Source organism: Cnephaeus nilssonii (genome assembly GCF_951640355.1).
Source record: "Cnephaeus nilssonii genome assembly, chromosome: 15".
NCBI classification, from domain to species: Eukaryota; Metazoa; Chordata; class Mammalia; order Chiroptera; family Vespertilionidae; genus Cnephaeus; species Cnephaeus nilssonii.
In genome coordinates, this window is record NC_137086.1 from 40,590,003 (window position 1) to 40,616,362 (window position 26,360).

Here is a 26,360-nt window from a genome sequence, read left to right on the forward strand (position 1 = left end):
CTTTAAGTAATTCTTTTCATGTTTTATAAAAATGTGGCTAAGGGGTTGATCGTCAACCTATGAAACAGGTCACAGTTCGATTCTGGTCAAGGACACATGCCTGGGTTGTGGGCTTGATCCCCAGTAGGGGGCATGAAGGAGGCAGCCAATTAATGATTCTCTCTCATCTTTGATGTTTCTATCTCTCTTTCCCTCTTCCTTCCTCTCTGAAATAAAAAATATACTAGTATATATATCTTAAAAAATGGATCAACCCTAGAATAATGGAGACTCTTTGAAAATGAGAAATCACTAACATTTACAGCCACTTACTAAATGTCCCAGACACTTTTCTAAACATTTACAAATATAACCTTATTTAAACTTCAGAATGACCCCATTGAATAGAGGTTATCCCCATCTTACAAATGAGAAAACTGAGGCACAGAAGGATTAAAGAACCTGCCCAGTTTCACATGGCCAGATAAACATTCTCAAAGTTGCATAGAATACTAGTTTTACAGAATTCTATTTGTTTCCTGTGGCTTCTGTAACAGAGTACCACCAACTGGGTAGCTTAAAGCAGCAGAAGTTTATTGTCTTACAGTTCTGGGGGTTAGAAGTCTGAAATCCAGGTGTTGGCAGGGCCATGTTCTCTATGACTGTTCTAGGGGAGACTCTTGCTTGCTTGCTTCTAGCTTCTGGTGCTTGTAGGTAATCCTCGGCATTCCTGGGCTTGCAGATGTATCACTCTAATTGCTGCCTCTCGTGTCTTGTGGCTGTCTACTCTCTGTGTGTTCCACTCCTCTTCTAATAAGACTAGTGACCTGGTACACGAAATTCATGCACATTAAAAGGGGATTAATTAGAGGAAATAATTTAATATTGCTATTTGCCCTTTCTCTATAATAGAAATGTCAGAGATGAAAGAAAATTAGTAAAATGTTTATGAAAACCTTCCTCCTGTCAGAGTCTGGAGCACACCACGGGACCCAGAGTCAAGTCCCCGCCCACCCACATGCACCTCAAAATCACATGAGACCCAGACCCAGCCGGCCCCTCCCCCATTGGGCTAGATCCAGACCCAGCCAGTCCCACCCTTGTCAAACCCTGCTGGGCAGGGGGCATAGCCTCAGGTCCCTGCTGATTGCTCGTTAAGGCTCCTTAAGGGAACTTGGCCTCAGCTGTGGGTGCAGCCATCTTTGTGATGGAGTGATGGTCAATTTGCATATTCCCTCTTTATTATATAGGATCATTAGCTATGTTGGAGTAAGGGCTCACCTCCTCCAGTATGACCTTATTTTAGCTAAACTAACTTCATCCCCCCAAATCCTATTTCCAAATAAGATCACGTTCTAAGGTAGTGGGGGTTAGGACTTCTTTGGAGGGAGGATACAATTCAACCTATAACAAGAATGTTAATAGACATTGCTCAGAAAGAATTCCGTGGTCAAATAAATTTGGGAAACACAAGGTTAAACACCACTACAATAAGACTGTCTGCTGTAGTACTTGAATTTGTTCATCTAAAGGAGAGTCACACTGTGGAGAACAGTATGAAGTTTCCTCAAAAAACTGAAAATGGAACTCCCATTTGACCCAGTAATCCCACTCCTAGGAATATATCCTAAGAAACTGGGAACACCAATCAGAAAGGATATATGCACCCCTATGTTCATGGCAGCACAATTTACAATAGCTAAGATCTGGAAACAGCCTAGGTGCCCATCAGCAGATGACTGGATCAGAAAACTATGGTACATCTACACAATGGAGTATTATGCTGCCATAAAAAAGAAGGAATTCTTATCATTTGCAGCAACCTGAATGGAATTGGAGAACATTATGCTGAGTGAAATAAGCCAGTCAATGAAAGAAAAATACCACATGATCTCACTCATTTATGGATAATAAAGAACATTATAAACTTGAACAAAAAGATAGATATAGAGGCAGTAAAGCATCAAACAGTCTGTCAAATTACAGCAGGAAGGTTAAGGAGAGGTGGGGAAGATAAGAGATCAACCAAAGGACTTATATGCATGCATATAAACATAACCAATGGATGCAAAACTCTGGGGAGTGAGGGCATATATGGGAGTGGGGTGGGGGGGGGCAATGGTAAGATATGTACACATATAATACCTTAATTTAAAAAATTGAAAAAAAGCAAAAAAAAAAATAATTGTATATAAATATATAAATAAATAAAGATCTATTGAAAAAAAAATAAAGGTGAGTCACTAAGCTGAGGCTGTAATGTACAATTTCTCAAACATGTTGAATATGGATTGCTTTTTTACCAGCCCACTGTAGGGTTAGCATTCTGTGTGTCAAATGGTCCTCAGGCTGATGGGAGGCAGCAGTACCCTGGTAAGATCTCTGCCTTCTTTTCTGGTTCTATCTCTTTCCTGCTCTGTCACCTTGAGACAACCGCTTACTTTTCTGAGCATGAGTTTATTGATGTCTCAGATAGAGACAATAGTAATCTTCCCCCTGTGGATTTCTTGTAAGGACCACAATAAATGAGGCTGGCTGAAAAATAGCTGGTAGAGTACTTGGCATAGAAGTGGGCATTCATTTAATAGTAGCTACCTTTGTTATGCTAACCTGTTGGTTGTACATTTCTTGGAGTTTTTATTAAGCATTTCTAGGATCTCAAGAATCATTTCAAAGCCAGGACTATTTCTACTAAGAAGGTTTTCTTGTTCATTTTTCCTCTTCTTTGGACCATTTTTCTTCTATTTAGGAGAATGGTTTTCCTTATGGTAGTACAAATTTACAGCTGTACGTTTAACAGTCTCCAGCATTAGCACAGAAGGGGTTGTTTCTCTCTGCAGTTCCTTATTCTGATCTTCCACCCCAGTGAGGGGAAGAGGATGTGATCATGCGATCGCCAGCCAACGGGAAATTGTGAAAGGGACCTCACTATAGAAAAGCAGCCCACAAGTGCCTCCGCTCTCAGAGGAGGTTGAGCGTCTGAGAGGACTTGTCTGAGAGTGGACCCAGCCGTCTGTCCATCCAGCATGGAACCAAAGCGGATCAGGGAGGGCTACCTGGTGAAAAAGGTAAGCAAGAAGTGCCACCTACCAGGGTGTCACTGGAGAGAGGGTTGGGAGGACTAGGGTCCAGTCTGCACTCTCTGTGCACTCATTTTAGAAATGTTGAATGCTGAACCTATTGGGTTGAACTAGGAGAGCATCGCAGCAGGTAAATGTTCAGGAGGAAACCAGTACAGGTTCCACTTCGTTCTGGTCCTTAAAGGTGAACTTAGCCAGCACCAGTGTGAGCAGAGCTTGATCTCGTGGGACTGAGAACTCCAGGCTCCAGGGTCTGGAAGGCAAAGGTCTGAGGCTCTTTTCAAGAGCCACATATGCCTGTTATGACTCAAACTCTTTTGCTGTAGAGGTTATTTGGAGACACTATTCAGTTGTTATTTAAATTCCAATTCCCCTCCTTTTTATTTTATTTTTTTTTGAGGAGAGAGAACAGAAAATGGTTAAAGATGAGCTGATATAATAATACTCCAGTTGTAGTTTATTACTTGGGCTTTCTTCTTAGAATTGGTACATTAAAACTCTATCTTTTTTTATTGGCCTGACATCATTCACAATTCTTAGTGAATGTATATAACGTGCCATTAAAGTGGTAGGTAGAGCACCGTTTTAAAGATTGGAAAGTAAGGACACAAGTGCACTCAACAATGCTTAGTCTCCCTGGTGTGGCATCAGGAACTTGAATTTTGTTAGTACTGTTGGTTTTTCTTCTGCTGGTGAGCGTATGCCATGTCACTGTGACACTCTCCAGGATGTTGAGTTCACACTCAGGGCTTATTAGCATCCTGTGGGCAATACCCATATAAATAAGTACACTCACACTGTTCCAAGTGAGCTAAGCCTGTCGGAAATGAGCTGAATTCAATACGTTCCTTCAGATGCCCAGCTTTTTAATGGAATGTTGTTTGTTGGTTTAACATTTTAGCCAAAAGGTTCTACTTACAAGGAGGTTAAACAGGACACATTGCTGCCTGATTCTCTTTTAATTTAAAGCTGGAAGGAACCCTAGATAATCGGGCCTCATTCCCTCATTAACAGAAGAGGAAATTGAGACCCGGAAGCTGGTGACTGCCCAAGGTCACATGGCTGTGACAGAGTTGGGGCCAGAAACCCACTCTTTTGAGACCTGAGATTCTGATTTGTGGCCCTGAGCTCAGTCCAGTACACAAGGATTTTCTTAAAGTAAACTTAATCTAAGCTAGGATTTGTAATGCATCTATGGTAGTGAGAGGTATGAGTGGATGAGGGAGACTACATAAATGCTCAGTTTGTATTTTCTCTAGCTGGCCATATTTTGAAACATCCTTTGGAAAAGACACACATATGTACACAAAGGTGTATGTAGATTCTTTGCAATAGGCACCAATACTCTTTGTGAGAACCAAAAATAATTAATGTTGACTTACTTCTTTCATGATTGCTTTGGTTAGTATCCTGAGATGAGCGGGTAAATGGAAACATTTTCTGCACAGTTTTTTTTTGTTCAAAAATAACTTAAACATCTTGTAATAAAAACTGTTTTGAGTGTGTATTTTCATATTTTAAACTCTATAAATTACAAAAAAAAGAAGACTAAATATTTAGTAAGTGAGTTTGCTAAATTAGAAAATGGGAATGATAGAGTTAGGGTTATGGACTTAAGTTAATAAGTACATAATTTTTAATTTTTTCAGATCATGGCCTGTAAAAGGCAATCTAGAAAATGTAACAAGAAAGAAAAATAGTGAAATTTCATATCGATATTTACATCTTCAGTAATTTTTGCATTTTTCTCTGGGACCTTTTGAAGACTCTGTGTTGTAATGTATTAAGATTCCCTAATTTGTCATTTTTAAGAAATGCTTGCTTCAGAAATATTCTCTTGTTGGCTGCAGAACTACAGCTGAAGCCAGAATTTCCTGGGAAGGTGCTGATATATATATTATATATCATGGGATATGTACTGATTTCTGGCTTGTTTGCCAAGTTAATAGTGAAGCAAGGGCCAAGAAAATCTTTCTCTGGCAAGGCTGTGCAAATCCTTGACTATAGTTTTTCACATTAAAGCATGACAGGCAATAATGTATGAAACTCCCTCCAGGCACTTTTTTTTTTTTACTCATGCAGTTTCAGATTCCTAGGTGGTAATAAAAATATCTTTCTCCTTATTCTTCTTTTATGAAATAACTTTATTGGAGATAGAGATGTTTGGGGTAAAAAGCTACAACACTAGGAAAACTGGTGCAAGGATTTTGTCAAGTCAGAAATCTTGGGATCGGTAATCAATAGAATGTTTCTGCTTTTCTTTTGTGCAAGGAAACTTGCCACATTTCACAATTCAGGTTTCCTCCTTTGCGTCAGCTAAGATCTTTAAATAGAGATGGTGGTTACGTAAAGGAAGGAAAATACATAATTCTGTCATTTTGCAACTTTTTCATTCTATATAAGACCTGGATTTCCTTACCTCAGAATCTTGTCACTGAAAACCAAACAAACAAACACAAAAATACTTAGAAGCTACTATGGGGCCTAAAAACAATGAATACTTTTTCCTCTTACTCTTTAAGTTAATAACCAAATCAACAGAGACAGATTAACAGGAGAAAATCAAATTTTAATGCATGTGCATGGGAATTCACATAAGCATGAAAATTCCTTAGATAGTGAGTGGACGTTGGGTATATATGACATTTTTGACAAAGCAGAAAAGGAGTGGGAGATCTGGTCTTAGATTTCAGAAGTGAGATTGGCAATTCACAGGTACTTGAGGAAGAGCACAATATACGTGGCAGGCGAACAATGGGACACTGGGTATCTAAGCTAAGGGGTACCAGCCTGAAGCCTTCCTATTTACCATACTTAATTCAAATTTGGTTAAGGCAGTATCCTAAGATTCCCTTCCTGGAGTAGGTTTTTCTAGCTGAACCTCTTGGAAAGGATAGTAGGGAGGGCTTGACTTTCTTTCTGAGTCTTTTATTTCTCAATAACCATCTCAAAATCAATATCCCAAAAAGGCAGCTTCAGGGTGGCAAAACTTTGATCCCCTTCACTACCATGTAGCAGTCAGTTGTTCTATGAACAAGATCTCATTCAATCCTAACCACCCTATACAATAGTGTCCTTACCCGCAACTTACAGATGAGAAAACTGAAGCTTCACAGGTAAAAGGCCTTGCAAGTCTGAAATGGGGCAGCTGGGGAAAGCGATATAGAATTCCCGCTCCGCCTTATGTGTGGGGTGGGGCATGTGGAGCAGGTTATGCTCATGTGCATAAGCACAGCTTTAAAAAAGAGAAAGGAGCAGGTTACGAATTGGGCTCTACCAAGTCACATCCCAAACCAACCTCATTCCTAGGCGTTTATGGAGCAAACTGTTGTTGATTGTTTGACAATCAATCCAACGGGCACTGCATGTAGCAGAACTGATCCAGATTGTAAGCTTAGAGACTTGGGTGGCCTTTTAGGCTGGGAGAAAGCACAGGAGTTGGGGTTCCCAAGGACAAGTGGGTTGGACAGGAAAGAAAAGGCCCTGCGAGAGGTGTGGTTGAAGGAGGAAAGCCGGGGGTAAAAGAGAGAATAGGAGTCAGGGGTGTTGGTCTAGGACTTTTTTTCTCACAGCTACGTTGTCTTCTGGACACAATACCATGAAATAGTTTCCAGTGATTTGTACCCATTGATTCCCATCATCTTAATAACTAATAGAAGTGGTGCTTACCTTGCAGCAGGGACAGATTTAAAGCATCAATGCACTTAATAGTTATAACAACCTTACAAAGTGGCTACAACTGTTAGTCTTCTTGACAGACGATGAAACTAAGGCACAGAGAAGCAAAGAGGCTTGCCCAAGGTCACACAGCTATTAAGTGGCATAGCTGGACTGGAACCCAGCAGTGTGGCCTCAGGGTCACAGAGAGCTGTGCCTAATCGTGTTACAGGCAGCCCTCTTGGGCTTGGATTGCAGTGGTTTAGATTTCAAAGCGCTGTTGTCGTGATGGCTGGTACCCAGGATAACCTTATGCCAGAATGATTTCACAGAATTGCCTACAAAACTGTGTAATCCTATTTGCCTATCTGCTAACCACTTTTGAGCACCTGCTACAAGATAGCCACAGTACCAAGCCCTTTAAGTACACCCCATTTAATCTTTACAACAGTGGGGAGTAGTACAATATTACTTTTATTTTACAGGTGAGGAGACTAATGTTTGGAAATATTAAGTAACTTGCCTATGAGGACTGTCTTCAAATTTGAACTCAAATTCCTAAGACAGAAATCATGCTGTTAAGCACTCGGTACCATTTCTCTATTGCTTACCCAGTATGATTTTATTGAGAAATTGTCCAACCTGGAAGATTTTATTAATGTAAAAAACATATTAGGGCCCTAACTGGTTTGGCTCAGTGGATAGAGCGTTGGCCTGCGGACTCAAGGGTCCCAGGTTCGATTCTGGTCAAGGGCATGTACCTTGGTTGTGGGCACATACCCAGTAGGGGGTGTGCAGGAGGCAGCTGATCGATGTTTCTCTCTCATCGATGCTTCTAACTCTCTATCCCTCTCCCTTTATCTCTGTAAAAAATTTAGTAAAATATATTAAAAAAACATATTGTGGAATAGATTGGTTTCCTTGCCTTCAGATAATTTAAATAGGCACAAAACAACCATTTATCTGGGATTTTATACAAGTGATTTCATGGATCAGGTTGGAAAACCAGAAGATACAATTTACAATGCAGCAGAAATAAGGATGTAATTTGATGCAACACCAACTTAAAGCAACACGCCCACGAGTGTGGGAGAATAGGTCATGCCAACTCACAGTTCTGCTTTAGTTACACACGTAGTTTTGAGCATAAGGTAATTTTCCTTGAATTCCAGCTATACGTCAACATATGAAAAGAGAAGTTTGAGGGAAAGGAGAAGTCAAAGGAGGTGTCCTCACTTCGTGGGAAGTGACTTGGGAGGGGTTCTAAACAACATAATAAAGTTGCCCCAACCCACAGCAGTGAGTCGTGGCTTTTTTCAGTGACGCTGCTCATACTCTGCATCCTTCACATTGAACTGGAGGTGTCATTCAAGGTCATTCTCCCCCACTGTTAGATGGTGAGTCATTTAAGAGCAGAGACTGTGTCTTACTCATTTTTCCACCCCAACACCCAGGCCAGTGTCTAAGCACAGGAGTTGCTCTATCATTATTTGTTGAATGAACATGTCTTAGAGAAAGAAACTTGTCTAAATCATAGAAACCAAGGAATCAGGGGTCCATATTACAGTAACTTTTATGAAAAATTTTCCAATGGGGCATTCATTTTTAGACGATCATGTTAAATATGTTTTAAAACTTTATTTATTTTTGGCCTGTAGGAGAGACCCAAAGGGATATCTTGAAATTGAGAATATCCACAGGGATAGTAAGGATAACAGCCTGTTTGGAATAGATGTGTAGAATGTGAGGGTTGAAAGGAGTATTAAGTATTAAAGTAACTTTTAACTGAATTTTCCACATGAGGCCGCATTTCTTTTACCATTCTGTTACCAAGCATGCTTGAATGCCTCTTGTGTCAGAGAACTCACTAATTTAACTTTCTCTCTTAAGTTATGCGTAAACTGTTTTTTTTTCTGAAACCTCCATGATCTATGACAATGTTTGACACCTTTGAAGTCAGTCCTCGTCAGTTCTGCTTGTTCCTTTTTGGGCTAAAACCTACCCAGTTTCTTCAACAATTTCCCAAAAGAGATGCCATCCTGTCACTCTCTTTTGAACAGGCTCTGGTTTACCTGCAGCCTTGAGGTTTCCTAAACGCAAGGTCATTCTCCAGGTGCACCTGATAAGCACAGAGTCCTAGGACATAGGTACTACTTATTGAGTGCTTACTATGTTCTAGATACTGCCATTGGCAATCTACATGAATTGTTTTATTTAATCTCCCAATAAGGCTGAAAAATAGATAGTAACATTGTCCCCCTTTGCCAGATATAGAAAATGAGGTATAAGAACTTGCTCAAGAACCCAGTGGCAGAACTGGGATTTGAGCCTGGACCACCCAGCTCCAGAGCCGTGGTCACCTACTGGTTATGCGCCACTTAAAGTCAGAATATTACTGTCCTCACTTTAGATCTTATGCTTCTATATGGCCTACAATGACTTCAGGCTTTATATATATATCTTTATTGATTTCAGAGAGGAAAGGGGAGGGAAAGAGAGATAGAAACATCAATGATGAGAGAGAATCATTGATCAGCTTCCTCCTGCACACCCCACACTGGGGATCGAGCCCACGACCTGGGCATGTGCCCTTGGGTGGAATTGAACTCGGGATCCTTCAGTCCGCAGGCCGATACTCTATCCACTGAGCCAAACCAGCCAGGGCACTTTAGGCTTTTTAAAATTTAATATTATTATTTTTTTAGGCTTTTAAAAAAATAGTCCACATCAAACTGCTGCTCATAATGCTCCTTTTTGTCTTTTCATGCCCAGTTCCCCAAATCTTTACCAATATATTTTATAAATCTTTAAAAAAATCTTATCAATGAACAGAATTATATCTTATTTTTGTCTCTTTGAATACTATTGAAGCAGTACATTTTTATGTCTATTGAGCCTGAGTATTTCTTCTCTTGAGAATGGTCTATTTACATTGTTTTCTCATTTAAGGAGTGCTTCTATACATTTTTAATGATTCTAAGGAATTCTTAAAAACATATGTTAACTTTTAATTATATGATATATTACAAATATCCATATTTTATTTTGCTGCATTTTTAATGTACAGAAGTTCATTTTTTAAAAAATATACAGTCAAATATCTCGTCCTTTGAGATTTCTTCTTTTGGCGTTATGCAATAGCAGACTCTTGAGCACTAAATTATACCAGTCCCATGATGATCAACAGCTGTTCACTGGGAAACTTTAATAAACCTGATTCGGCATCTAAAACCCACCCATTGTACATTGAATAGGTTTTCTTCTATAATGAAAAAAGGCATTACAGAAAAATACAAACAATACCTCACCCCTCAATACTTCAGACATATGCTATATATATATTATTATTATTAAAATGTATTATATTTTATGATTATATAAAACTATAATCATGATTTTATGAGATCATATGTATAACTAGCTAAGCAGCCTGAAAAAATTGATTTAGATTTCAGAATTACTCAAAGGTACATAGGAACCAAAATAAAGATGGCATCTGAGGGGAAGTAGAAAGAGCATAAAATTGAGAATGAAGAGACCTGGATTCTAGTTCCAGTTCCACATGTACTGGCCAGGTGTAATGTGCCCTGGACATTCCAGGATCACACTTCCAGGTTTGCTCTTGGGTGAGTGCCAAGAGGGTTGGGAACAGGAAGGGGTAAGTACAGTTGTAGTGGGGAGGAGGTGCTGTCAGTTTACTGCAGTGAGAAGCTGGTGGCTGTAGCAATGGCTAGAAGAGAGATCCCCCGTAATTCCATCATCCTAACCCAGCTAACCCATACCAAGCCTGGAAGAAAGTTTCCACTCTGCGGGGCTGGCCTCGTTTCTCTTGTTTTACAGAGGATCAGCCTTCTCAATGTGCATAATGGCCCTGAATCCCAAATGACACATCCTGCTCTGAGAGCTGACAGACCCCTAAGGCTACATTTGAATTAGGAGTAGCTTTACCTTAATTGCCTACAGGAGGAATGCAGTGCGGGCTGACCTCTCCCAATTTGTCCCAATACTAAGGTCAAAACTGCTGAGTGATTGTGGCAGTTACTCATCTTTGAGGGGCCTGAGGTAGAATACACAATTTTAGACTTGAAAGGTATTCATAGTCATTTAGTCCAACATTTTGCTCTTAGCTCTGTATCGCTTTTATTATTTTCAGTATTTTATAGACCTGTTTCTATGTTTCCCTGAAAGTATAGCCTAGATTTTAATATATAGTAGTGTCCTGTGTTGTTCATTTATTTATTATTTTTCCCCAATTATTTTGAAAAATGTCAAACCCACAGAGAAATGAGAAAATGAGTACGACTACCTGTATACTATTTACCTTGATTTATCAATTGTTAACACATGTCCGCACTTGCTTTCTCTCTCATATCTCTGTATTTCTATATAAGTATGCACACAGATTTCATGAGAATAAGCTTCGGACATCATGCTACTTCACTCCTCAGTATTTCAACATATATCTCCTAAGAATTAGGACATTCTTTTCCAGTTTGATGTGCCATTTTGCACTCCTGCCCACCACATATGGGGATTACAGTTACCATCCTTGCCAAGTCTTGCTCTTCTTAATTTTTGTAAATGTTAGATATTCTAATGGTGTGTAGAGGTATCTCACTGTGCTTTTAATCTGCATTTTCCTGGTGAATAATGATGTTAAACAACCTTTCAGATACTTTTTTGATAACCTCTTTTTTAAAATTTAATTTATATTTTAATTTTTTTTCTTTATTGATTAAGGTATTACATATGTGCCCTTACTCCCCCATTGCCTCCCCCACCAGATAACCTCTTTTAAAAAAATATATATATATATTATTGATTTCAGAGATGAAGGGGGGGGGGGATGTAGAGAAAGAGAGATAAAGACATCAATGATGCCTCCTGCATGCCCCCTACTAGGGATCAAGCCTGCAACCCGGGCAAATGCCCTCCCCAGGAATTGAACCATGATCTCCTGGTTCATAGGCTGACACTCAACCACTGAGCTGGGTGGGATAAATTCTTTAGTGAAATGCCTCTTCCAGTCTTTTTCCCATTTAAAAAGTAGATTTTATTTTTCTTATTGGTTTGCAGGAACTCTTTATATTCTGGATATAAGTTTCTCTCAGATAGATGCAAAATAGGAAGGCATTTAACTGAAATTACTTCCTGTGTTTGCAGTGTCTGACCTTGCCCATTTTTTAAGAAAGAAAAACAGTCTAGTGTTAGTATGGATAGTCATTCTGCCTGTGCAACAAAGAGATAGTGGGTTCTAATTTTAAAAGTTTTTTTAGTAACTAAATAAAGGAAACACTTGGACAAGCAAAATGATAGTCCCACAAGTACTTAACCTTTTTGCATAAATAGACTTCCTTTTGGGCAACTGACCTTGATATAGAGGCTCTTTGCATTTTAAGATAAGCCGCAGGGTCTTCTGGGAACTGGATGATAATTCTATTTTGTGGAAGTCATGACAGGGTGACCTCATGGGTCCAATGGTGAGAGGCAAAGAACCTTATTTTCCCAAACTCTCCCAAAATATAGACAAGAAAGAGAGACTTCTTTGATTTAGTCAGAACAGTTAATGTACTGCTACAGGGACAGTTGACATTAGCCCAAACTGAAAACTTTTCCAATAAGGATTTTCCTAAAAGCATGGACAGTAACACTCTGGCATTACAGACCATTTTTGCAAGGGATTTTCATACAACTTAGCCATCCTGAATGCAAGGCTGCTGTATGAGTTTCTTCTTGACATCCACATTCAGATAAAATCTTAGACCACAGGATGGAAGAAACTGCAGCTAGCACGCCACCTTCATGGCCTCCACACCTGAGAAACACACAGCTGTTGGGTCATGTCACTTTCCCCATGAGTCCAGACTCAGGCATCGGCTACTATTCAGTCTGCCTTGGCACTTGAGATAGAATCTATTTGCCATCTCTGAGTTGAACTGAACACAATGAGCAGGGGTGGGAGCAGAAAGCCAGCCTGAAATGCACAAGAAGAGTAGAGATCCATCCCATATACCCTTGGTAATGACCCATGAGAGGCTTATGGCTGACTATAGACATGCATACAGTTTATCTTAAAAATATTTTTTTAAAGTTCCAGAAGAATGGCAGTCCCTTCTCCCTTGAAGGCTGCTTGCCTAGCACCCTGGTCACACCAATGTGGGTCACCTGAGTCCACACTGGTCAACAGTAGGCTATTTACCAAGTCCTACCTCATCTATAGAACAATTTCAAGAAATATTGTTACATGACTTTTTGTTGTCATTACAGGGGAGTATGTTCAACACCTGGAAACCCATGTGGGTTGTATTGTTAGAAGATGGAATTGAATTCTATAAGAAGAAAAGTGACAACAGTCCCAAAGGAATGATTCCCCTGAAAGGAAGCACTCTGACTAGTCCCTGTCAGGACTTCGGCAAAAGGATGGTGAGTTGACATGAATAGCCGCAATGAATGGTTGGTCAGACACTGACCTTTGAGTCTGTGCATAGCCTACAGTATGATTGGTTCCCCCCTGGACTAGCTCCCTCACCACCACCTGCATTCCACTATCCACCCTGGGCGTTTGGGTCTCTCTTGGCCAAGTACTTCCAGGACAGGGTTGGCTCAACTGCTGTGCTTCATTAAGGGACCTCAGCCCCTCGAAAAGAATGATTCCTTATGGCATGTATTTTTATTTTTAGTTTGTGTTTAAGATCACTACAACCAAACAGCAGGACAACTTCTTCCAGGCAGCCTTCCTGGAAGAGAGAGATGGCTGGGTTCGAGACATCAAGAAGGCCATTAAGTGCATTGAAGGAGGCCAGAAGTTTGCGAGGAAATCCACCAGGAGATCTATTCGACTGCCGGAAACCGTTGACTTAGGGTGATTTTCTGTGTTTGCTTCCTTCTACCCCTTGTTTTTTTCCCCTTTGAGGAGATGTTCCAGGGCTTGCTTTGGTCACCTCTGAAGGCTGTACTCACCCTTTCACATCGATACTGGCTCTAGGTGTACTAAGATGTTTACCTGGATCTGAAGGAGTGATCATGGCTTCTGCAAGGCCTAGCAGCTGAGGAGAGGAAGCTACTGGAATATACATTCCCTCATTTTGGAAAACCTTGGCAGAGAAAGAGATCCAAAGAGATAAAGAGAGACACAGAGAGAGAACTTATTGCATTTATGAAGTAGCCATAATAAGCTAGTCTTTAAAGAATGCTCCAGGATCTCTAGGTAGGGAGGAAAAGGCAGGGGGTCTGCATCCAAGTATGCAAGGTCTTGAGTTCAAGTGTATACATTCATACTGTCAGCAAGGACCAGCTAAGGTGAACACCCAGCCTGGGCAGAAACCCTGGCCTGGTTTAATGTCCTATGACGTTGGCTGGCTTGGAATTGCAGGAGATAGTTGTTATCTAAAGGTTGTTAGAGGCTCACAGGAAAATTAAGCCCCTGACAAGAACAGGGCTCCTTCCTTCCTGCATGTTTCCTATCTCCCGCTATCACATGAGCCTTTATTTTCTAGAAGAATCATTGCTTCCTGATAGTTTTGCATTTATGTCGAGTATAACCTGAAACAGGAGCTAAGCCAGAAAGAATTCCATGTTGGCTGCTAAAAATGTTTAAGAAGGGTTCTGTTTACACAATGTGGTTGTCCCTGAGAGGGACCAAAGACAAACTGTTTCAGCAGCCTAACACAGGACTTGGCATGTCACAGGAGTTTAATTAAGTTTGTACAATGAGCTTGAGGAGACTTAGAATCTTCTCTCACCAGCAAAGCTTTTGGGTAAAGACCCAAGAGCAGGCTCCTGGTCTAGTGCAGCTGCTGGCTGGGGGCATCAAGTGACATTTCTGGCCATGGCTGTCAGAGCTAAGTGGGAATGGTGTTTCTGCTATATGGAACCACATGATACATGAAAGGCTTTCTGGTTACTTGCTGGCAGTTTCTCTTATAAGGCTATCTTGAGTTTATTACTTTAAGGACAAAAATGAGAACTTACTATTTTGCCTTGTCTCATAATTTTAGAATAAGAGATAAGCTTGGCTAAAACATTCGCTTTCTTGGAGGCAATGTCTAGACTAGATGGTCTCTTAACGACACTTGAAGGACTGGGATGTGAAAATCAAGGGACCTTGAAGATGCGTGTTTCTGGAAAACTGGCCCTGAGAACCTTAATCCTTGCCACCTAACTTTCTCTCTCAGGCATTGGGACTTAAATCAACAAAGAGCTTAATGAATTTAAGAACTAATAATTACCTCCCTACTGCATTCTGTTGAATGCCATGCCAGACACAGAATTATGCAAATATCAGCTCTGTCCTTTAACTATTTGTGTTCTGGTGGGGAGATTAGGCACAGGGGCCACCTGGGAGGGGAGAAGCTTGTGCTCTTGGCCATCCCCTCAAAGTCCCTGTGAGAACTTGCCATTCTGAAATGCTCCCCACTCATCAGTCTGTTTTCATCTCTGTGCAGGGCTCTGTATTTGTCCATGAAAGATGCGGAAAAAGGAATAAAAGAGCTGAACCTGGAGAAAGACAAGAAGATTTTTAATCACTGCTTCACAGGTAAAAGGTCTTGCAAGTCTGAAATGGGGCAGCTGGAGAAGGCAATATGGAGTTCCCGCTCAGCCTTATGTGTGGGTGGGGCGTGTGTAGCAGGCTGGGGTCATAGGAGGATGACTGGTGAACATGAGAATTGAACTTCTCCAGCATGGACATAAAATGAAGGGTAGAAAAGAACTTTGTTGTCCAAGATATTGTTTTGGAAATGCCAGCTATATCAATCAAAGAGTCATTTTTCTCCTAATAAATGGCATTATGTTAAAATAGACTCAGAGTTGAATAAAAGAATAGACAGGAATCAAGATATATAAGACTTAAGTGCGAGTGGGTAAAGAACTATTTCTTTAATGATACATTGCTTCTTAAAGAACTTGTAGATTTAAGAAAAGAAAAACAAAACAAAACCCTTCACATAGTTCCTTTTGTTTCCGGGTATCTATCCCACTGATATTGTTTTTCCTTCCTGGAATAACCGGCAAGATGAGACAAGTCAGACACGTGGGTGCTCTGGGGCTTTCCAGAGGTGACGGTCAGTGGTTTGTTCTTTGATTAGGAGAGTTAACCTTCCCTCTGATGGTCCCATCCAGGTAACTGTGTCATTGACTGGCTGCTTTCCAACAAGTCTGTTCGGAATCGCCAGGAAGGCCTCATGATCGCCTCCTCACTGCTCAACGAAGGGTACCTGCAGCCTGCTGGAGACCTGTCCAAGAATGCAGTGGATGGGACTGCTGAAAACCCTTTCCTGGACAACCCTGATGCCTTCTACTACTTTGTAAGTGAGAGAAGCTACTTAACTACTCTTTCTGTAATGGAGACTGCTCTGGGCAGATTCGAGGCTGGGCCACCCACATATGTGAAAGAGAGGCCCAGCCCTCTACCCAGAGTTGTTAGCTGTTTTTGACTTGACAGCTGTCTTGCAGCTCAATGCCTGCCACATCCAAGTGAATCAGTTTAAAGGAAAATATTGTTTACTTGAGCAGTTTTCTTTAAAAGGACTTTTAAAGCTTTACATCCATTCTTATTCTAAGTAATAATTCATTTATAAAAACAAAGAAGGTATAGCAATTAAAAAAAATTGCAGCCTGCATGGAGCTGCCTTTCAAGAGGAGATCTATAAAATCACATAATGCTGATTGTATTTTTTCCCAAATATACATGAAAATATTCAATTTCATGCAAAATGTATGTATTGCATTCCCTCCCCCAATCATCTTGTGTTCCCATGGCTTGCTTACCACAGATGAGGAAACACATGATATTACACAATGTGGACCTAAACCTGGGCCACGTGAGAAATCCTGCAACAGTGAATTTCTAGGGGAGTTTTGGCAGTTTTGTTTCTATTTGGGGTCAGAGCCCAGAAGTTAGGAAGCTACTTAAGAGCCTTTTACAAAAATGATGGGAATGTCCCAGAGAGAGTTTCATTTCACTTTGGGGGAAGTTCCGCTGTCAGTATACATATTTTTAAGACCTCTAATTTGGCTGCTTATAGCCATTTAAATGTGGTATTCTAAAAATATCCAGCCACAAAGTCCAGGCCAGCCTTATTTCCTGTTTAATGTGTTACTGAGTCCAGGGTATTGGGCTAGAACTTCTTAAGTCCTCCCCATTGAAGGTTTAAAAAGTGGCTCCTCTTTCTCTGTATGATTCATTGCTTGCTTATGGCTGAGCAAGTCCCAGTTCCCTGCTGGCTTCAGAGGCTGAGGCTGGGCCCCTGCTCTTGGTCTTCTCAAAGTAGAAGAGGGCTGAGTGGCAGAGATCATAATGGAGATCTTGTTGTGCAATGTCTTATAAAGTAGCCAACTCTGCTTTTTAGGATGTGGCTTTGAGGTCCGAAGAGAAGGAAGGCCTTGAAGGAAGAAATGTGCTGAGCTAGACTTAAAATATGTATAGCATGGGGAACCCAAGGAAATGAAAGGATATCAGCAAGATTGCAGGAGTGGAAAGAGAGGAAGAGCATCTAGAAACAAGGTTAAGGGGGAGGGGAAATGAGATAACCAAGGACAGCCTTTATTTTTTTATTGTTTATTTTATTTATTTATATATTTTTAAAAATAAATCTTTATTGTTGAAAATATTACATATGTCCTCTTTTCCGCCCCCCCCCCCCCCATTGACTTCCTCCAGCCTGTCCCCGCCCTCTGCCCCAGGCCTTGACCACTCGATTGTCTGTGTCCATGGGTTATGCATATATGCATACAAGGTCTTTGGTTGATTCCCCCCCGCCCCCCCCCCCCCCCCCCCCCCGCCCTGTCGCCTTCCCTCTGAGATCCTAGGACAGCCTTTAAAGTTCAGGTTGGTATATGAACCACTGGAGGAGAAGGAGTCTATCCCAGTGGCTGGAAGTAGTGAAGTGTGTGTGTGTGTGTGTGTGTGTGTGTGTGTGTATAAAGATGGTACACATAGCAATATGCCTAAGACTGGTAAAATAAACTTGTTATTTCCTTTCCCAATAGCCAGACAGTGGGTTCTTCTGTGAAGAGAATTCCAGTGATGATGATGTAATTCTGAAAGAAGAATTCAGAGGGGTCATTATCAAGCAAGGATGTTTACTGAAGCAGGTGAGTGGCCACTACTATTCCCTTTTAGCCTTTCCCTCTTCTCAGGTTCTTTTCTTTTCTAAACCACCAAACGTTATTTCATTTGGCTGATAGTCAACCAGTAAATGAAACCAGCAGACTGAGAGATGGACAAATAGCTTGGTAAATGATCAAAGAGGCATTAGGACAGGAGGACCGAAGCAGGCAGGGCAGAAGATGCACCTCACAAAAAGGAAACTCTTTTATCAATATCATGGGAAAAAGAGATGTTTCAAGAAAATGATTGATCTTTTAATTAGCTGGAAGAAATCAGTTGGCTATGAGATGGCATGGAAAAGACAGATATTTCATATTAAAAATACTTCCATTTGCTTATCCCTCCTCCCCCACTTCCCCCCAAAGTAACCAGGAAACAGGAATAAGCCACACCCAGAGAGGAACATCATATATGCTTGAGAGCAAGTAAGTGCCATTCCAGCCTGTGGGTAGGACATAGTGAAACCAAATCCAGGGCATGCCTGAGGCCAATCCTGCAGCAGACGAAGGTCAAATCCAGCAAGAGGGCATGGACTCAGTCCTGGGGGGAAGTCATGTGCAGTTCCCAAGTGTCCGCAGGTATAGGCTAGCATTAGACTGGGAGGCAAGGGCTAGGTGAGCTGAAGAGCTGTAGTTAGTTACCAGGTGCCAAGGCATGAGATGCCAAGGGTTAAGGGCTGGGTCAAGTGAGAAAACCAGGGCCAACACCTGGTAGAGGCAGAAGCAACAGGAAGACATGGGAATATCAGGATGAAATCAACTGATACCAGCACATGGTGTCACAGAAGCAAAAGGTTTATGAAGCCAAGGCTTTGCCCTTCTGGTTGTGCTGTAAGCTGTCTTACAGGCACTGCTCAGCGTGTAACAGGGAGAATCTGGTTGCCGTAAGGAGATTTTTGTGCACCGTCTATAGGCCCTGTGGGACTGAGCGATTTGACTTACCTCACAATGGGACCCTGAACTTTCAGGGCAAAGAAGGGAGAACCAATGTTGAGTATATATTTACTTTTACAAAGAAGGGATTTGAGCTAGTTGAAATTAGGTATAGATGTGGATTCTGAGTTTCACTAGGGGGAGTGGGGCATTAGTGTGGTAAACCACCTTAACATCAGGGTCCTAAGAAATAGTACAGCAAGGATTTAGAAAGATTTCACAGACTCTTGTAATGACTTTTATGACAGGGTGGCCAGTGACTAAATTAAAGGAAAATCATAGGAGCAAAGCCAGCCTTACGTAGGGAAGATGGACAGTTTGCCCATTGCTGGCTTCCTCTTTAGTTTAATCCTCGCTCTTTGATTACAGGTGCTGGGAGGTGGCCATTAAGACAAAAGTTCCTTAGGAGGGGATTTCATTATTTTCTTATGTTGTTGATTCCTTCTATAATTCTGTATTGTTATCGGCCACTAATGACTGTTCTTGAATTAGTTGACCTGAGAAGCCTTAGTCTAGAGAGGAGCCCTGAGAAAACTGAACGTGAGGATTGAAAAGGGCTGAACGAAGTCTGAGCTGGACTGCATAAGTACCCCAATGCAGGCCCTGGATGGTCAAAAAGTGGCTGACGGAAATGGGTGCCTGAGTGCCTGTTGAAGACAGTGGGGACCAGAGTAGGCGTGTTCCATGTTTTCCTTCGCCTTCCTTTACTCGGCCTTTGATAGCTACCGGTTAGCCTTAGCCAGCCCAGTTGATGCACACTCTAATCCTCCAGGGACCTGTTAAGCTTGCATGCCAGGCCAATTAGATTAGAGTCTCTGGATTTTATAGCTCCCATTGGTGTGTGGCCAGGCTGAAAACCACAGAGCTAGCCTTTTACCCAAAAGCTAATTTATCCTATTATCAGAACACTACTATTTAAATAACCATCCTTATAAACCTCCTTTAAACACAAACAAAACAGAAATCTATGTGCATTCAGGAATTCTGTTCTTTTACAATATTCTTTCTTCTCATTTTTGGGAGGCAGGTGGAGAAAAGAACAAAAACCTCTTCTATTTGAATTGACAGCCCCCTTTAATGTTTCCAACCTCTTAGTTCAGTGGTTTATAACCCTGGTTTATATCAGAGTCATCTGAGGGAATTTTCAAAATGTCCTTTTTAAGTGGCACAAAAACTAACCCACCCTGTGTCTACTGCTAGGAGTTAGCCACCATTTAGCTGCATAGAATACTTATCTTGAAAAAGGACACCTGCGCTCCACACCTTAAATGGTGAAGAAGCAGTGTCCAACTGGAGGACAGGCCCCTTCCTCCCCATCTTCTCCTCCCCACTTCTCCCATCCCAGAGGAAATACTAGTAATTCTACTTGGGGGAATGTAACAAATTTGAGGACAAATGAAATTGGATTATATCCAATATAATATTTTAAAATATAACTCATTCTGTTGTGACAATGGATAAAATATCTGGTTTCTCAACCAATGTAGATTCTTTGATGAGGAAGGATAATGTGTTATACGTGTATGTTTTTCTTGTATCTTCTTGGTCTATAATAGGCAAAAAACACTTGTAGGATGAATTAAATAAAATATAAGTAGATTACTTTGACAGATCAGCAACAATTCTTGGAAGCCCTAGGCACCCATTGCATTCCTTAAAATCCCTCAGGAAATGCTCATTAGATGAAAGATGTTCAGACAGAACATCAAACTCTTCAACTTGTCACATTGTGATGCCAGTGAGGGCTTAAAGGGATTATGGTGGTGGCCAGGGTTGGCTGATTTCACATCTTCCTGTTACCTTCCTCTTCTATTGACTCATGAGAAGTTGGTATTCACCCAGTTATTTCATAGGAGGATATGCCACATACACAGATCAGGATAAAATGGTGTGGGCCGAAACTTTAGTGTCCACATCTTATGGGCAACATCTATTAAGGCAAAGAGCTGAAATTCATAAGAACTTTAGAAGTTGATGCTTTGCAAAAGCCATTCTGAATGTGAAGTAGCAGATAGAAATATTCTGTATTCTCCCATATGACTTCAGAGAGTTCCTGGCTTCAACCTTCATGCAAGTAAAAGACTCTTTTGAAATGAGCTCCTTGACCAAATAATTGGCCAAATAACTTAGACCCATTCTTGAAAGCCCCCTTTAAGCCCCTCTGACCTGGAATTATAAAGGAGGCACTGTTTGCTAAAATTGTAAATGTTTCATTGCTTTCTATATGCATACAATGAAAAAATATTGGAAAATTCATTTATGTGCCTGTCAATGTGTGGAGTGTTAGAGAACAACATTCTTCGTATTGGCAAGATAGAAACTCCATATCTTTTAATCTAATATTTTTTTGGCTTCTGATTTATTTAAGTCATTTGAATTTCTGTGGGAAAGCATGCAATCAGTTTTACCATGACATTTTAATAAACTGCTATAAGTTAATTGAAATAACTGGGAATTCAAGGCAATAGACATGAAGCACTCCCCTGTGCTAGGCACAGTGCTGGGCATTGGAGGACCAAAGACAAACAAGACACAAATTCTGCCCTCAAAACCCACAGTTCAAACAGTGTCAGTGTTTAATTCTATTGGAAAAGGCCAAGTTCTCTTCTTCCTTCTCATCACGTCTGGCACAGCAGCTATTCCTTCCCATTTCCTTTGCTGCTACCTGATGTTAGTTAGTCCCTGATAATTTTATGCCTGAATTATTGTAATCATTTCTTAATGACTTTCTTTTTACCTTATTATCTTATCTTGCCCTGGTTTATCTCTAATCTAACCAGCTAGTCCATCCTGTATGTTGTCACCACATGGATCTTCCTAAAATGTGATTGTAATCTTTTTACTTCTGACTCAGCAACAACCCCACCTTTTATTTTTACTAATTCTCTTTCCACTTTTCCAACCTTGACTTGATTGTTCCTCATGACCCTTGCCTTCTAGTCTGACTGCTCTTACTGCTGTTTTGTTGTCTATTGTCTTCTCACCTATCTTTTTCTCAGCCACGTGGATAGGCATACGACTTTCTTTGACATCCAAACCCCAAATTACACATCTCTCATTTAATTTTTTCAAATCCATTATCTATACCAACTATTTGATTTGGATACTTGATATTTTATTTTCCCACATGGACTATAAACTCTATGAAGAGAAGGGACATGTCTTAAATTAAATCTCTTTATAGCCCCCACATTACCTAACATAGTACATTGCACATACAGAGTACTGTTTTGTATAATATCAAGTTGGAAGGCAATCTTAGAAATAATTTAATCTATAGTTTAATGACATCCAAATTGTTCATGGGCCACCGTGCTAACTCTCTGACAAAGATCTGGGTTGGGGCCTGGTTCTCCTAGAATTAGTATTTCATCTTTTTTTTTTTTTTCCAATTCAGCCAAGATTTATTTTGCAGGTGCTATATATACAGAGTGATGCCAACAACTCATCATTCCTTTTCTTATGTTGATCCTGGATATAGGGGCATCGGAGGAAGAACTGGAAAGTGAGGAAGTTCATTCTGAGAGAAGACCCTGCATATCTGCACTACTATGACCCAGCTGGGGTGAGATTCTGTGGCCAATAAACCCGTTCGACTGGAAGCCTCCACTGCATCTGCTCAGGGGGCTTTCCACTCCCATTTCTGCTCTGCTGATATCCCCTTCCCCTCTTCGCCCTCCCACTTGTATTTTTCTGCCACCTGTCTCTGCGGTTTTCTACCTCCTCTTATTTGCAAAGATTTGAGATCTTAGGCTTTGAGGCATAAGCTCAGGGATGGAAGAAAATATCTAAATTGTCATTTATTAGTCAACTCAACAGAATTTGTTTTATTTTCCCTAATTTAATATTTTCAGAGGGATTCAACCAGTTCAACACTTTGTTCCTGGTTTAATATGCAAACAAGTGTTAGTTTCTCTTCCAGGCCAACGTGGATGAAAGCATTGTTTAAATGTAGGCACTTAGACTGTTGAGTATTCAGAAGGGGGCTTTTCCTCAATGAAATGAGCCAACTCTGAAGTGTAAAGACAACTCCATCTGGGTTGGGTCCCCAGCCTCTTCGATTCCCTCCCATGAGGGTTAGTTGCATGAGGCCAAAGAGCTCCGGAAACATGCAGTTCTCTTGTGGGACATGATGATTCAGCCTTTCCACCTCCCCTCCCACTTTCTCCAGATATGAAGCTAAGATTGACTTGTATCTCCTCACCCCGCCTCCCTGGGTGAGGTGATGGGTGGGGGACTTGGGAGGGGTTTCTTTTCATTTTCTTCTGCTCTTATCTATTTTGTGGGGCCCTGATCTATACGAGAATGAGTGTGTGGCTTTGCACCGACAGGATAAGGTATATCCATACCCTGTATTTTGGAAACGTAACAAAGGACTCCTCTCTCCTCTAGGGGGAAGATCCCCTGGGAGCAATTCATTTGCGAGGCTGTGTGGTGACCTCAGTGGAGAGCAACCCAGATGGTAAGAATGAATTTTTGTTTGACAGCGGTGTATCTACTTAGGTTCCCTTTCCACTCATGGGCATCCTGAGCCAACAATTATCAATCATTCAATTAATCAGGCATACGCATGAATGAATTTCTGTTTAAAAACCTGGCAGAAACCAAGAGCTATTCTTTCCCAACTGCTGCCCTGGCTCTGTGGGTCTTGGGGAGTTGGAGAGATTTTGTGGATGCCTTGGGTAAATCTCTGAGCAATGCTGAGAAAAAATTCTTCACATTAGAACTGGCTTAAGTGGAGAAACTTGTTACCTCCTGATGCATGTAACTGAGCCATGACATTGCTTAATGGGAGCCTTTTACCCACCAGGAAATCTCCCACAACCCAAAGAACATTTGCAGTGTGTGGAAGGTGTACTTGGGTTATAGTTAGGTCTGTGCTAGCCGGTTAGCAGCATGGCCTTGGGTGAATCACCTAACTAACCTGGGTCTTAGTTCTTCCTCTGAGAATGAGGGGTTTGCACCAGATGACCTTGGGGGCCCAGATCACAAGTCTATGATTTGGCGCATGGAATAAGCATGTTGGTGTAGATTGACTTTTCAGGTGTGGGGATGGGTGGTATCACTGTGGAGGTGTGGTTTAGACATCCAAACCTTGATTTTATCTGGTTGTTTTGGGGTTTATGATGTTATAGACAGAAAAACACTACAGTTGCAAAAGCCTAGATTTTTTTTTTTTTTTACTACCCCTGCTTAGTCCCTTCATCCCATAGAATTCTGCTTTAGTTTTGAGGTGGAGATTTTAAGCCTTATCACAGAATTGGCCAGTTTACTGCCTCCAATCTTTCAGCAAAGACTCTAACTTAGCCCTTGACAAAAACAAGTTCAGGCTAGTTTCGTGGTACTGGTGGTGGGCCTGGCAATCTATCTATTTCTTTATTTACTTACTTAATTACTTATAAATTTTAAAAAGTATTAGAGTCAGCCCTTGATTTATATTATGAGTAGAGGAAATATTCATTAGACACTGTTAGAGGTTACTCACTACTTGTATGCAAAAGTGAGAAATTTAGTTTGTAAAAGAAAATGTTTCTCCTTGAGTGTTTCAACTTATTTCTTAAACACACACACACACACACACACACACACACACATACACACACACATACACACACACAATCATACTATGTACCTGTCTATAGAAATACTATATATAGTTATACAATAAATATATATGATCATACAATGATGGTAAGCTTGAAAACCACATATTTGATTTTCTTAGAACACTCAGAAAACTGGAATTTCCTTCCTTGCAGAAGGAGGGTGAACTAGGTGGCCTTTCTGATGCCCATGGGCACTGTCATTCATGTTTTCTTTCACCAGCCAAGAAAAGTGAAGAAGAGAATCTCTTTGAGATCATCACAGCCGATGAAGTTCATTATTTCTTGCAAGCGGCCACCCCCAAGGAGCGCACCGAGTGGATCAAAGCCATCCAGGTGGCCTCCCGGACTGGGAAGTGAGGACACACCTGCAGCTCCTCATCACCCTCCAGAGGGAACCCCCCAAATAAGCTCGGTCCAGGATCTCTTCACTTCTGGAGACACAGCAACAAGAAAGGGCCCAGGGATGGGAACTTTTTATCTGCGGGGGTTCTACATGCAACTAGCCACATGCCAGGCAATGTCCACCTGCACCCCACCAGATGGCTCACCGCAGTCTCTGCTACTCTTCGTGTCCCCCAAGCAGTATAGCAAGCTATGTGGAGTTGGCACACAGCTTACTCTCTCAGGCCCCTGGTTCCTCTTCTGGAAAATGAAGTGAAAGCCTTGAGGTCCCCCCTAGCTTAAAACCCCAAAGCCCCATGATTCTAATACCCACCGGCATCCAGCTGCTGTCCCTTCTTGACTAAGTCTTGGCCTTCAGAACCTGAAACAACTCTCCCTTTATAATCCAACAATCTGTACTAAGAGGACTAGGCATAAACCGCATTTGTTCTTTTCCACTTCCTTCCCTTGCCCTTGGCCACAAGATTATATATCAAAATGAAGAAGATCTCTTTTCTTCCTCCCTCCCTCTACCCAGAAACGTCCTGAGAGCCAGCAGTGCAGCGGTGGCTTTCAGGGTGAAGCCTTTGTTCACGTACTAGAGCCTAGAAGGTTATTATGTCTTCTGTGAAAAAGACCCAAGGAGGCTCGGAGTAGCCGAGGTCTTTTCCGTGCCTTACAGCCGCTCAGAGCAGGCGTTTCCCACTCCCACTCCAGGCTGATCTGAGAGGGCCTACCTTTGTCCCTTTCGGGAGCATTTCTCTATCATTTATTACCATTAGGATGGGGAACTCCAAATCTTTGAGGTTGTTTCATTTGAGTGTTTGCAGGAAGAAAAGTGACCATATGGGTTCCCTAAACGGTTTCTCTCCATGGGTGCAAGGCCTGGACAGCAACCTGGTAATGTGTGCCCCCAACCCAACCCCAGCTCCAGGGTGCAGGGGCTGGACCACAGGCAGGCAGACGGGGTGATGGGTTTATATAAAGACAGCACTGAAGGGACAGAGCTGGTGGAGGTGGCCGTCAACATGGTTTGGTGCTTTCAGTTCTCCGGTGAATGACACTGTGGTTGTGCCTGAGCTTTAAGCATAAGCTGTAGCAGCTCCTGCTGGGCCTCCGAGGGGCCTCAAGGACCCTCTTTCAACCAGACTAATCTGACCTCGATTCAAATCGGGGACCAGTTTCCAAGTTTTGTTCGTGTCCACTAACTGGTGATTCTAATCCAAAACTGAGAGATAAACCGGGGATGTGTGCGAAGATGTATTTCCCAATTTCAGATTTTTAATTCTAAGGCCCCAGTGAAGAAAGGAGAGTAAAAAATTCTTCCTAATTGTATCAACTCTCTTCCCTCCCCCAATTTCACACAATATCCATGAGGCTATTCCTGGTCCCAGATTGTTTTAGCAATGGCCTACGGGCAAAAGTCTACCTATCCTCTGATTCTGTAGTAAACTGTTTTCTTAGAACAAGCACAGTAGTTTTTCTACATTCAGTGTTAAAAGTATTTATTAATATGAAATCCACTTTATGTTTTCAAATAAATATGACTGTGTTTAGTGTCTTTTGAATGTGATAATTCTGATGTTTTGCCTCCCATTAACGACTTTCCTTTCTA

General features: G+C 41.3%; 1 protein-coding gene across 1 annotated transcript; it reads left to right on the top strand.

Moving 5' to 3' along the window:
* Positions 1 to 2,956: 2,956 nt before the first annotated feature.
* Positions 2,957 to 26,360, top strand: PLEK (pleckstrin). The gene is made up of 9 exons (XM_079792465.1): positions 2,957 to 3,047; positions 12,984 to 13,139; positions 13,397 to 13,578; positions 15,161 to 15,252; positions 15,837 to 16,021; positions 17,706 to 17,810; positions 22,240 to 22,323; positions 23,151 to 23,220; positions 24,585 to 26,360. Exons 1-9 carry the CDS (start codon positions 3,006 to 3,008, stop codon positions 24,719 to 24,721), a joined length of 1,053 nt encoding a protein of 350 aa, XP_079648591.1. The 5' UTR covers positions 2,957 to 3,005; the 3' UTR covers positions 24,722 to 26,360.

Excerpts from the sequence above, each read along its gene's own strand:
- PLEK (XM_079792465.1), top strand. The coding sequence starts at position 3,006 with ATGGAACCAAAGCGGATCAGGGAGGGCTACCTGGTGAAAAAG. Across the intron at positions 3,048-12,983 it reads AGGGCTACCTGGTGAAAAAG|GGGAGTATGTTCAACACCTG; the intron begins GTAAGCAAGAAG and ends TTGTCATTACAG. Across the intron at positions 22,324-23,150 it reads ACTACTATGACCCAGCTGGG|GGGGAAGATCCCCTGGGAGC; the intron begins GTGAGATTCTGT and ends TCTCTCCTCTAG.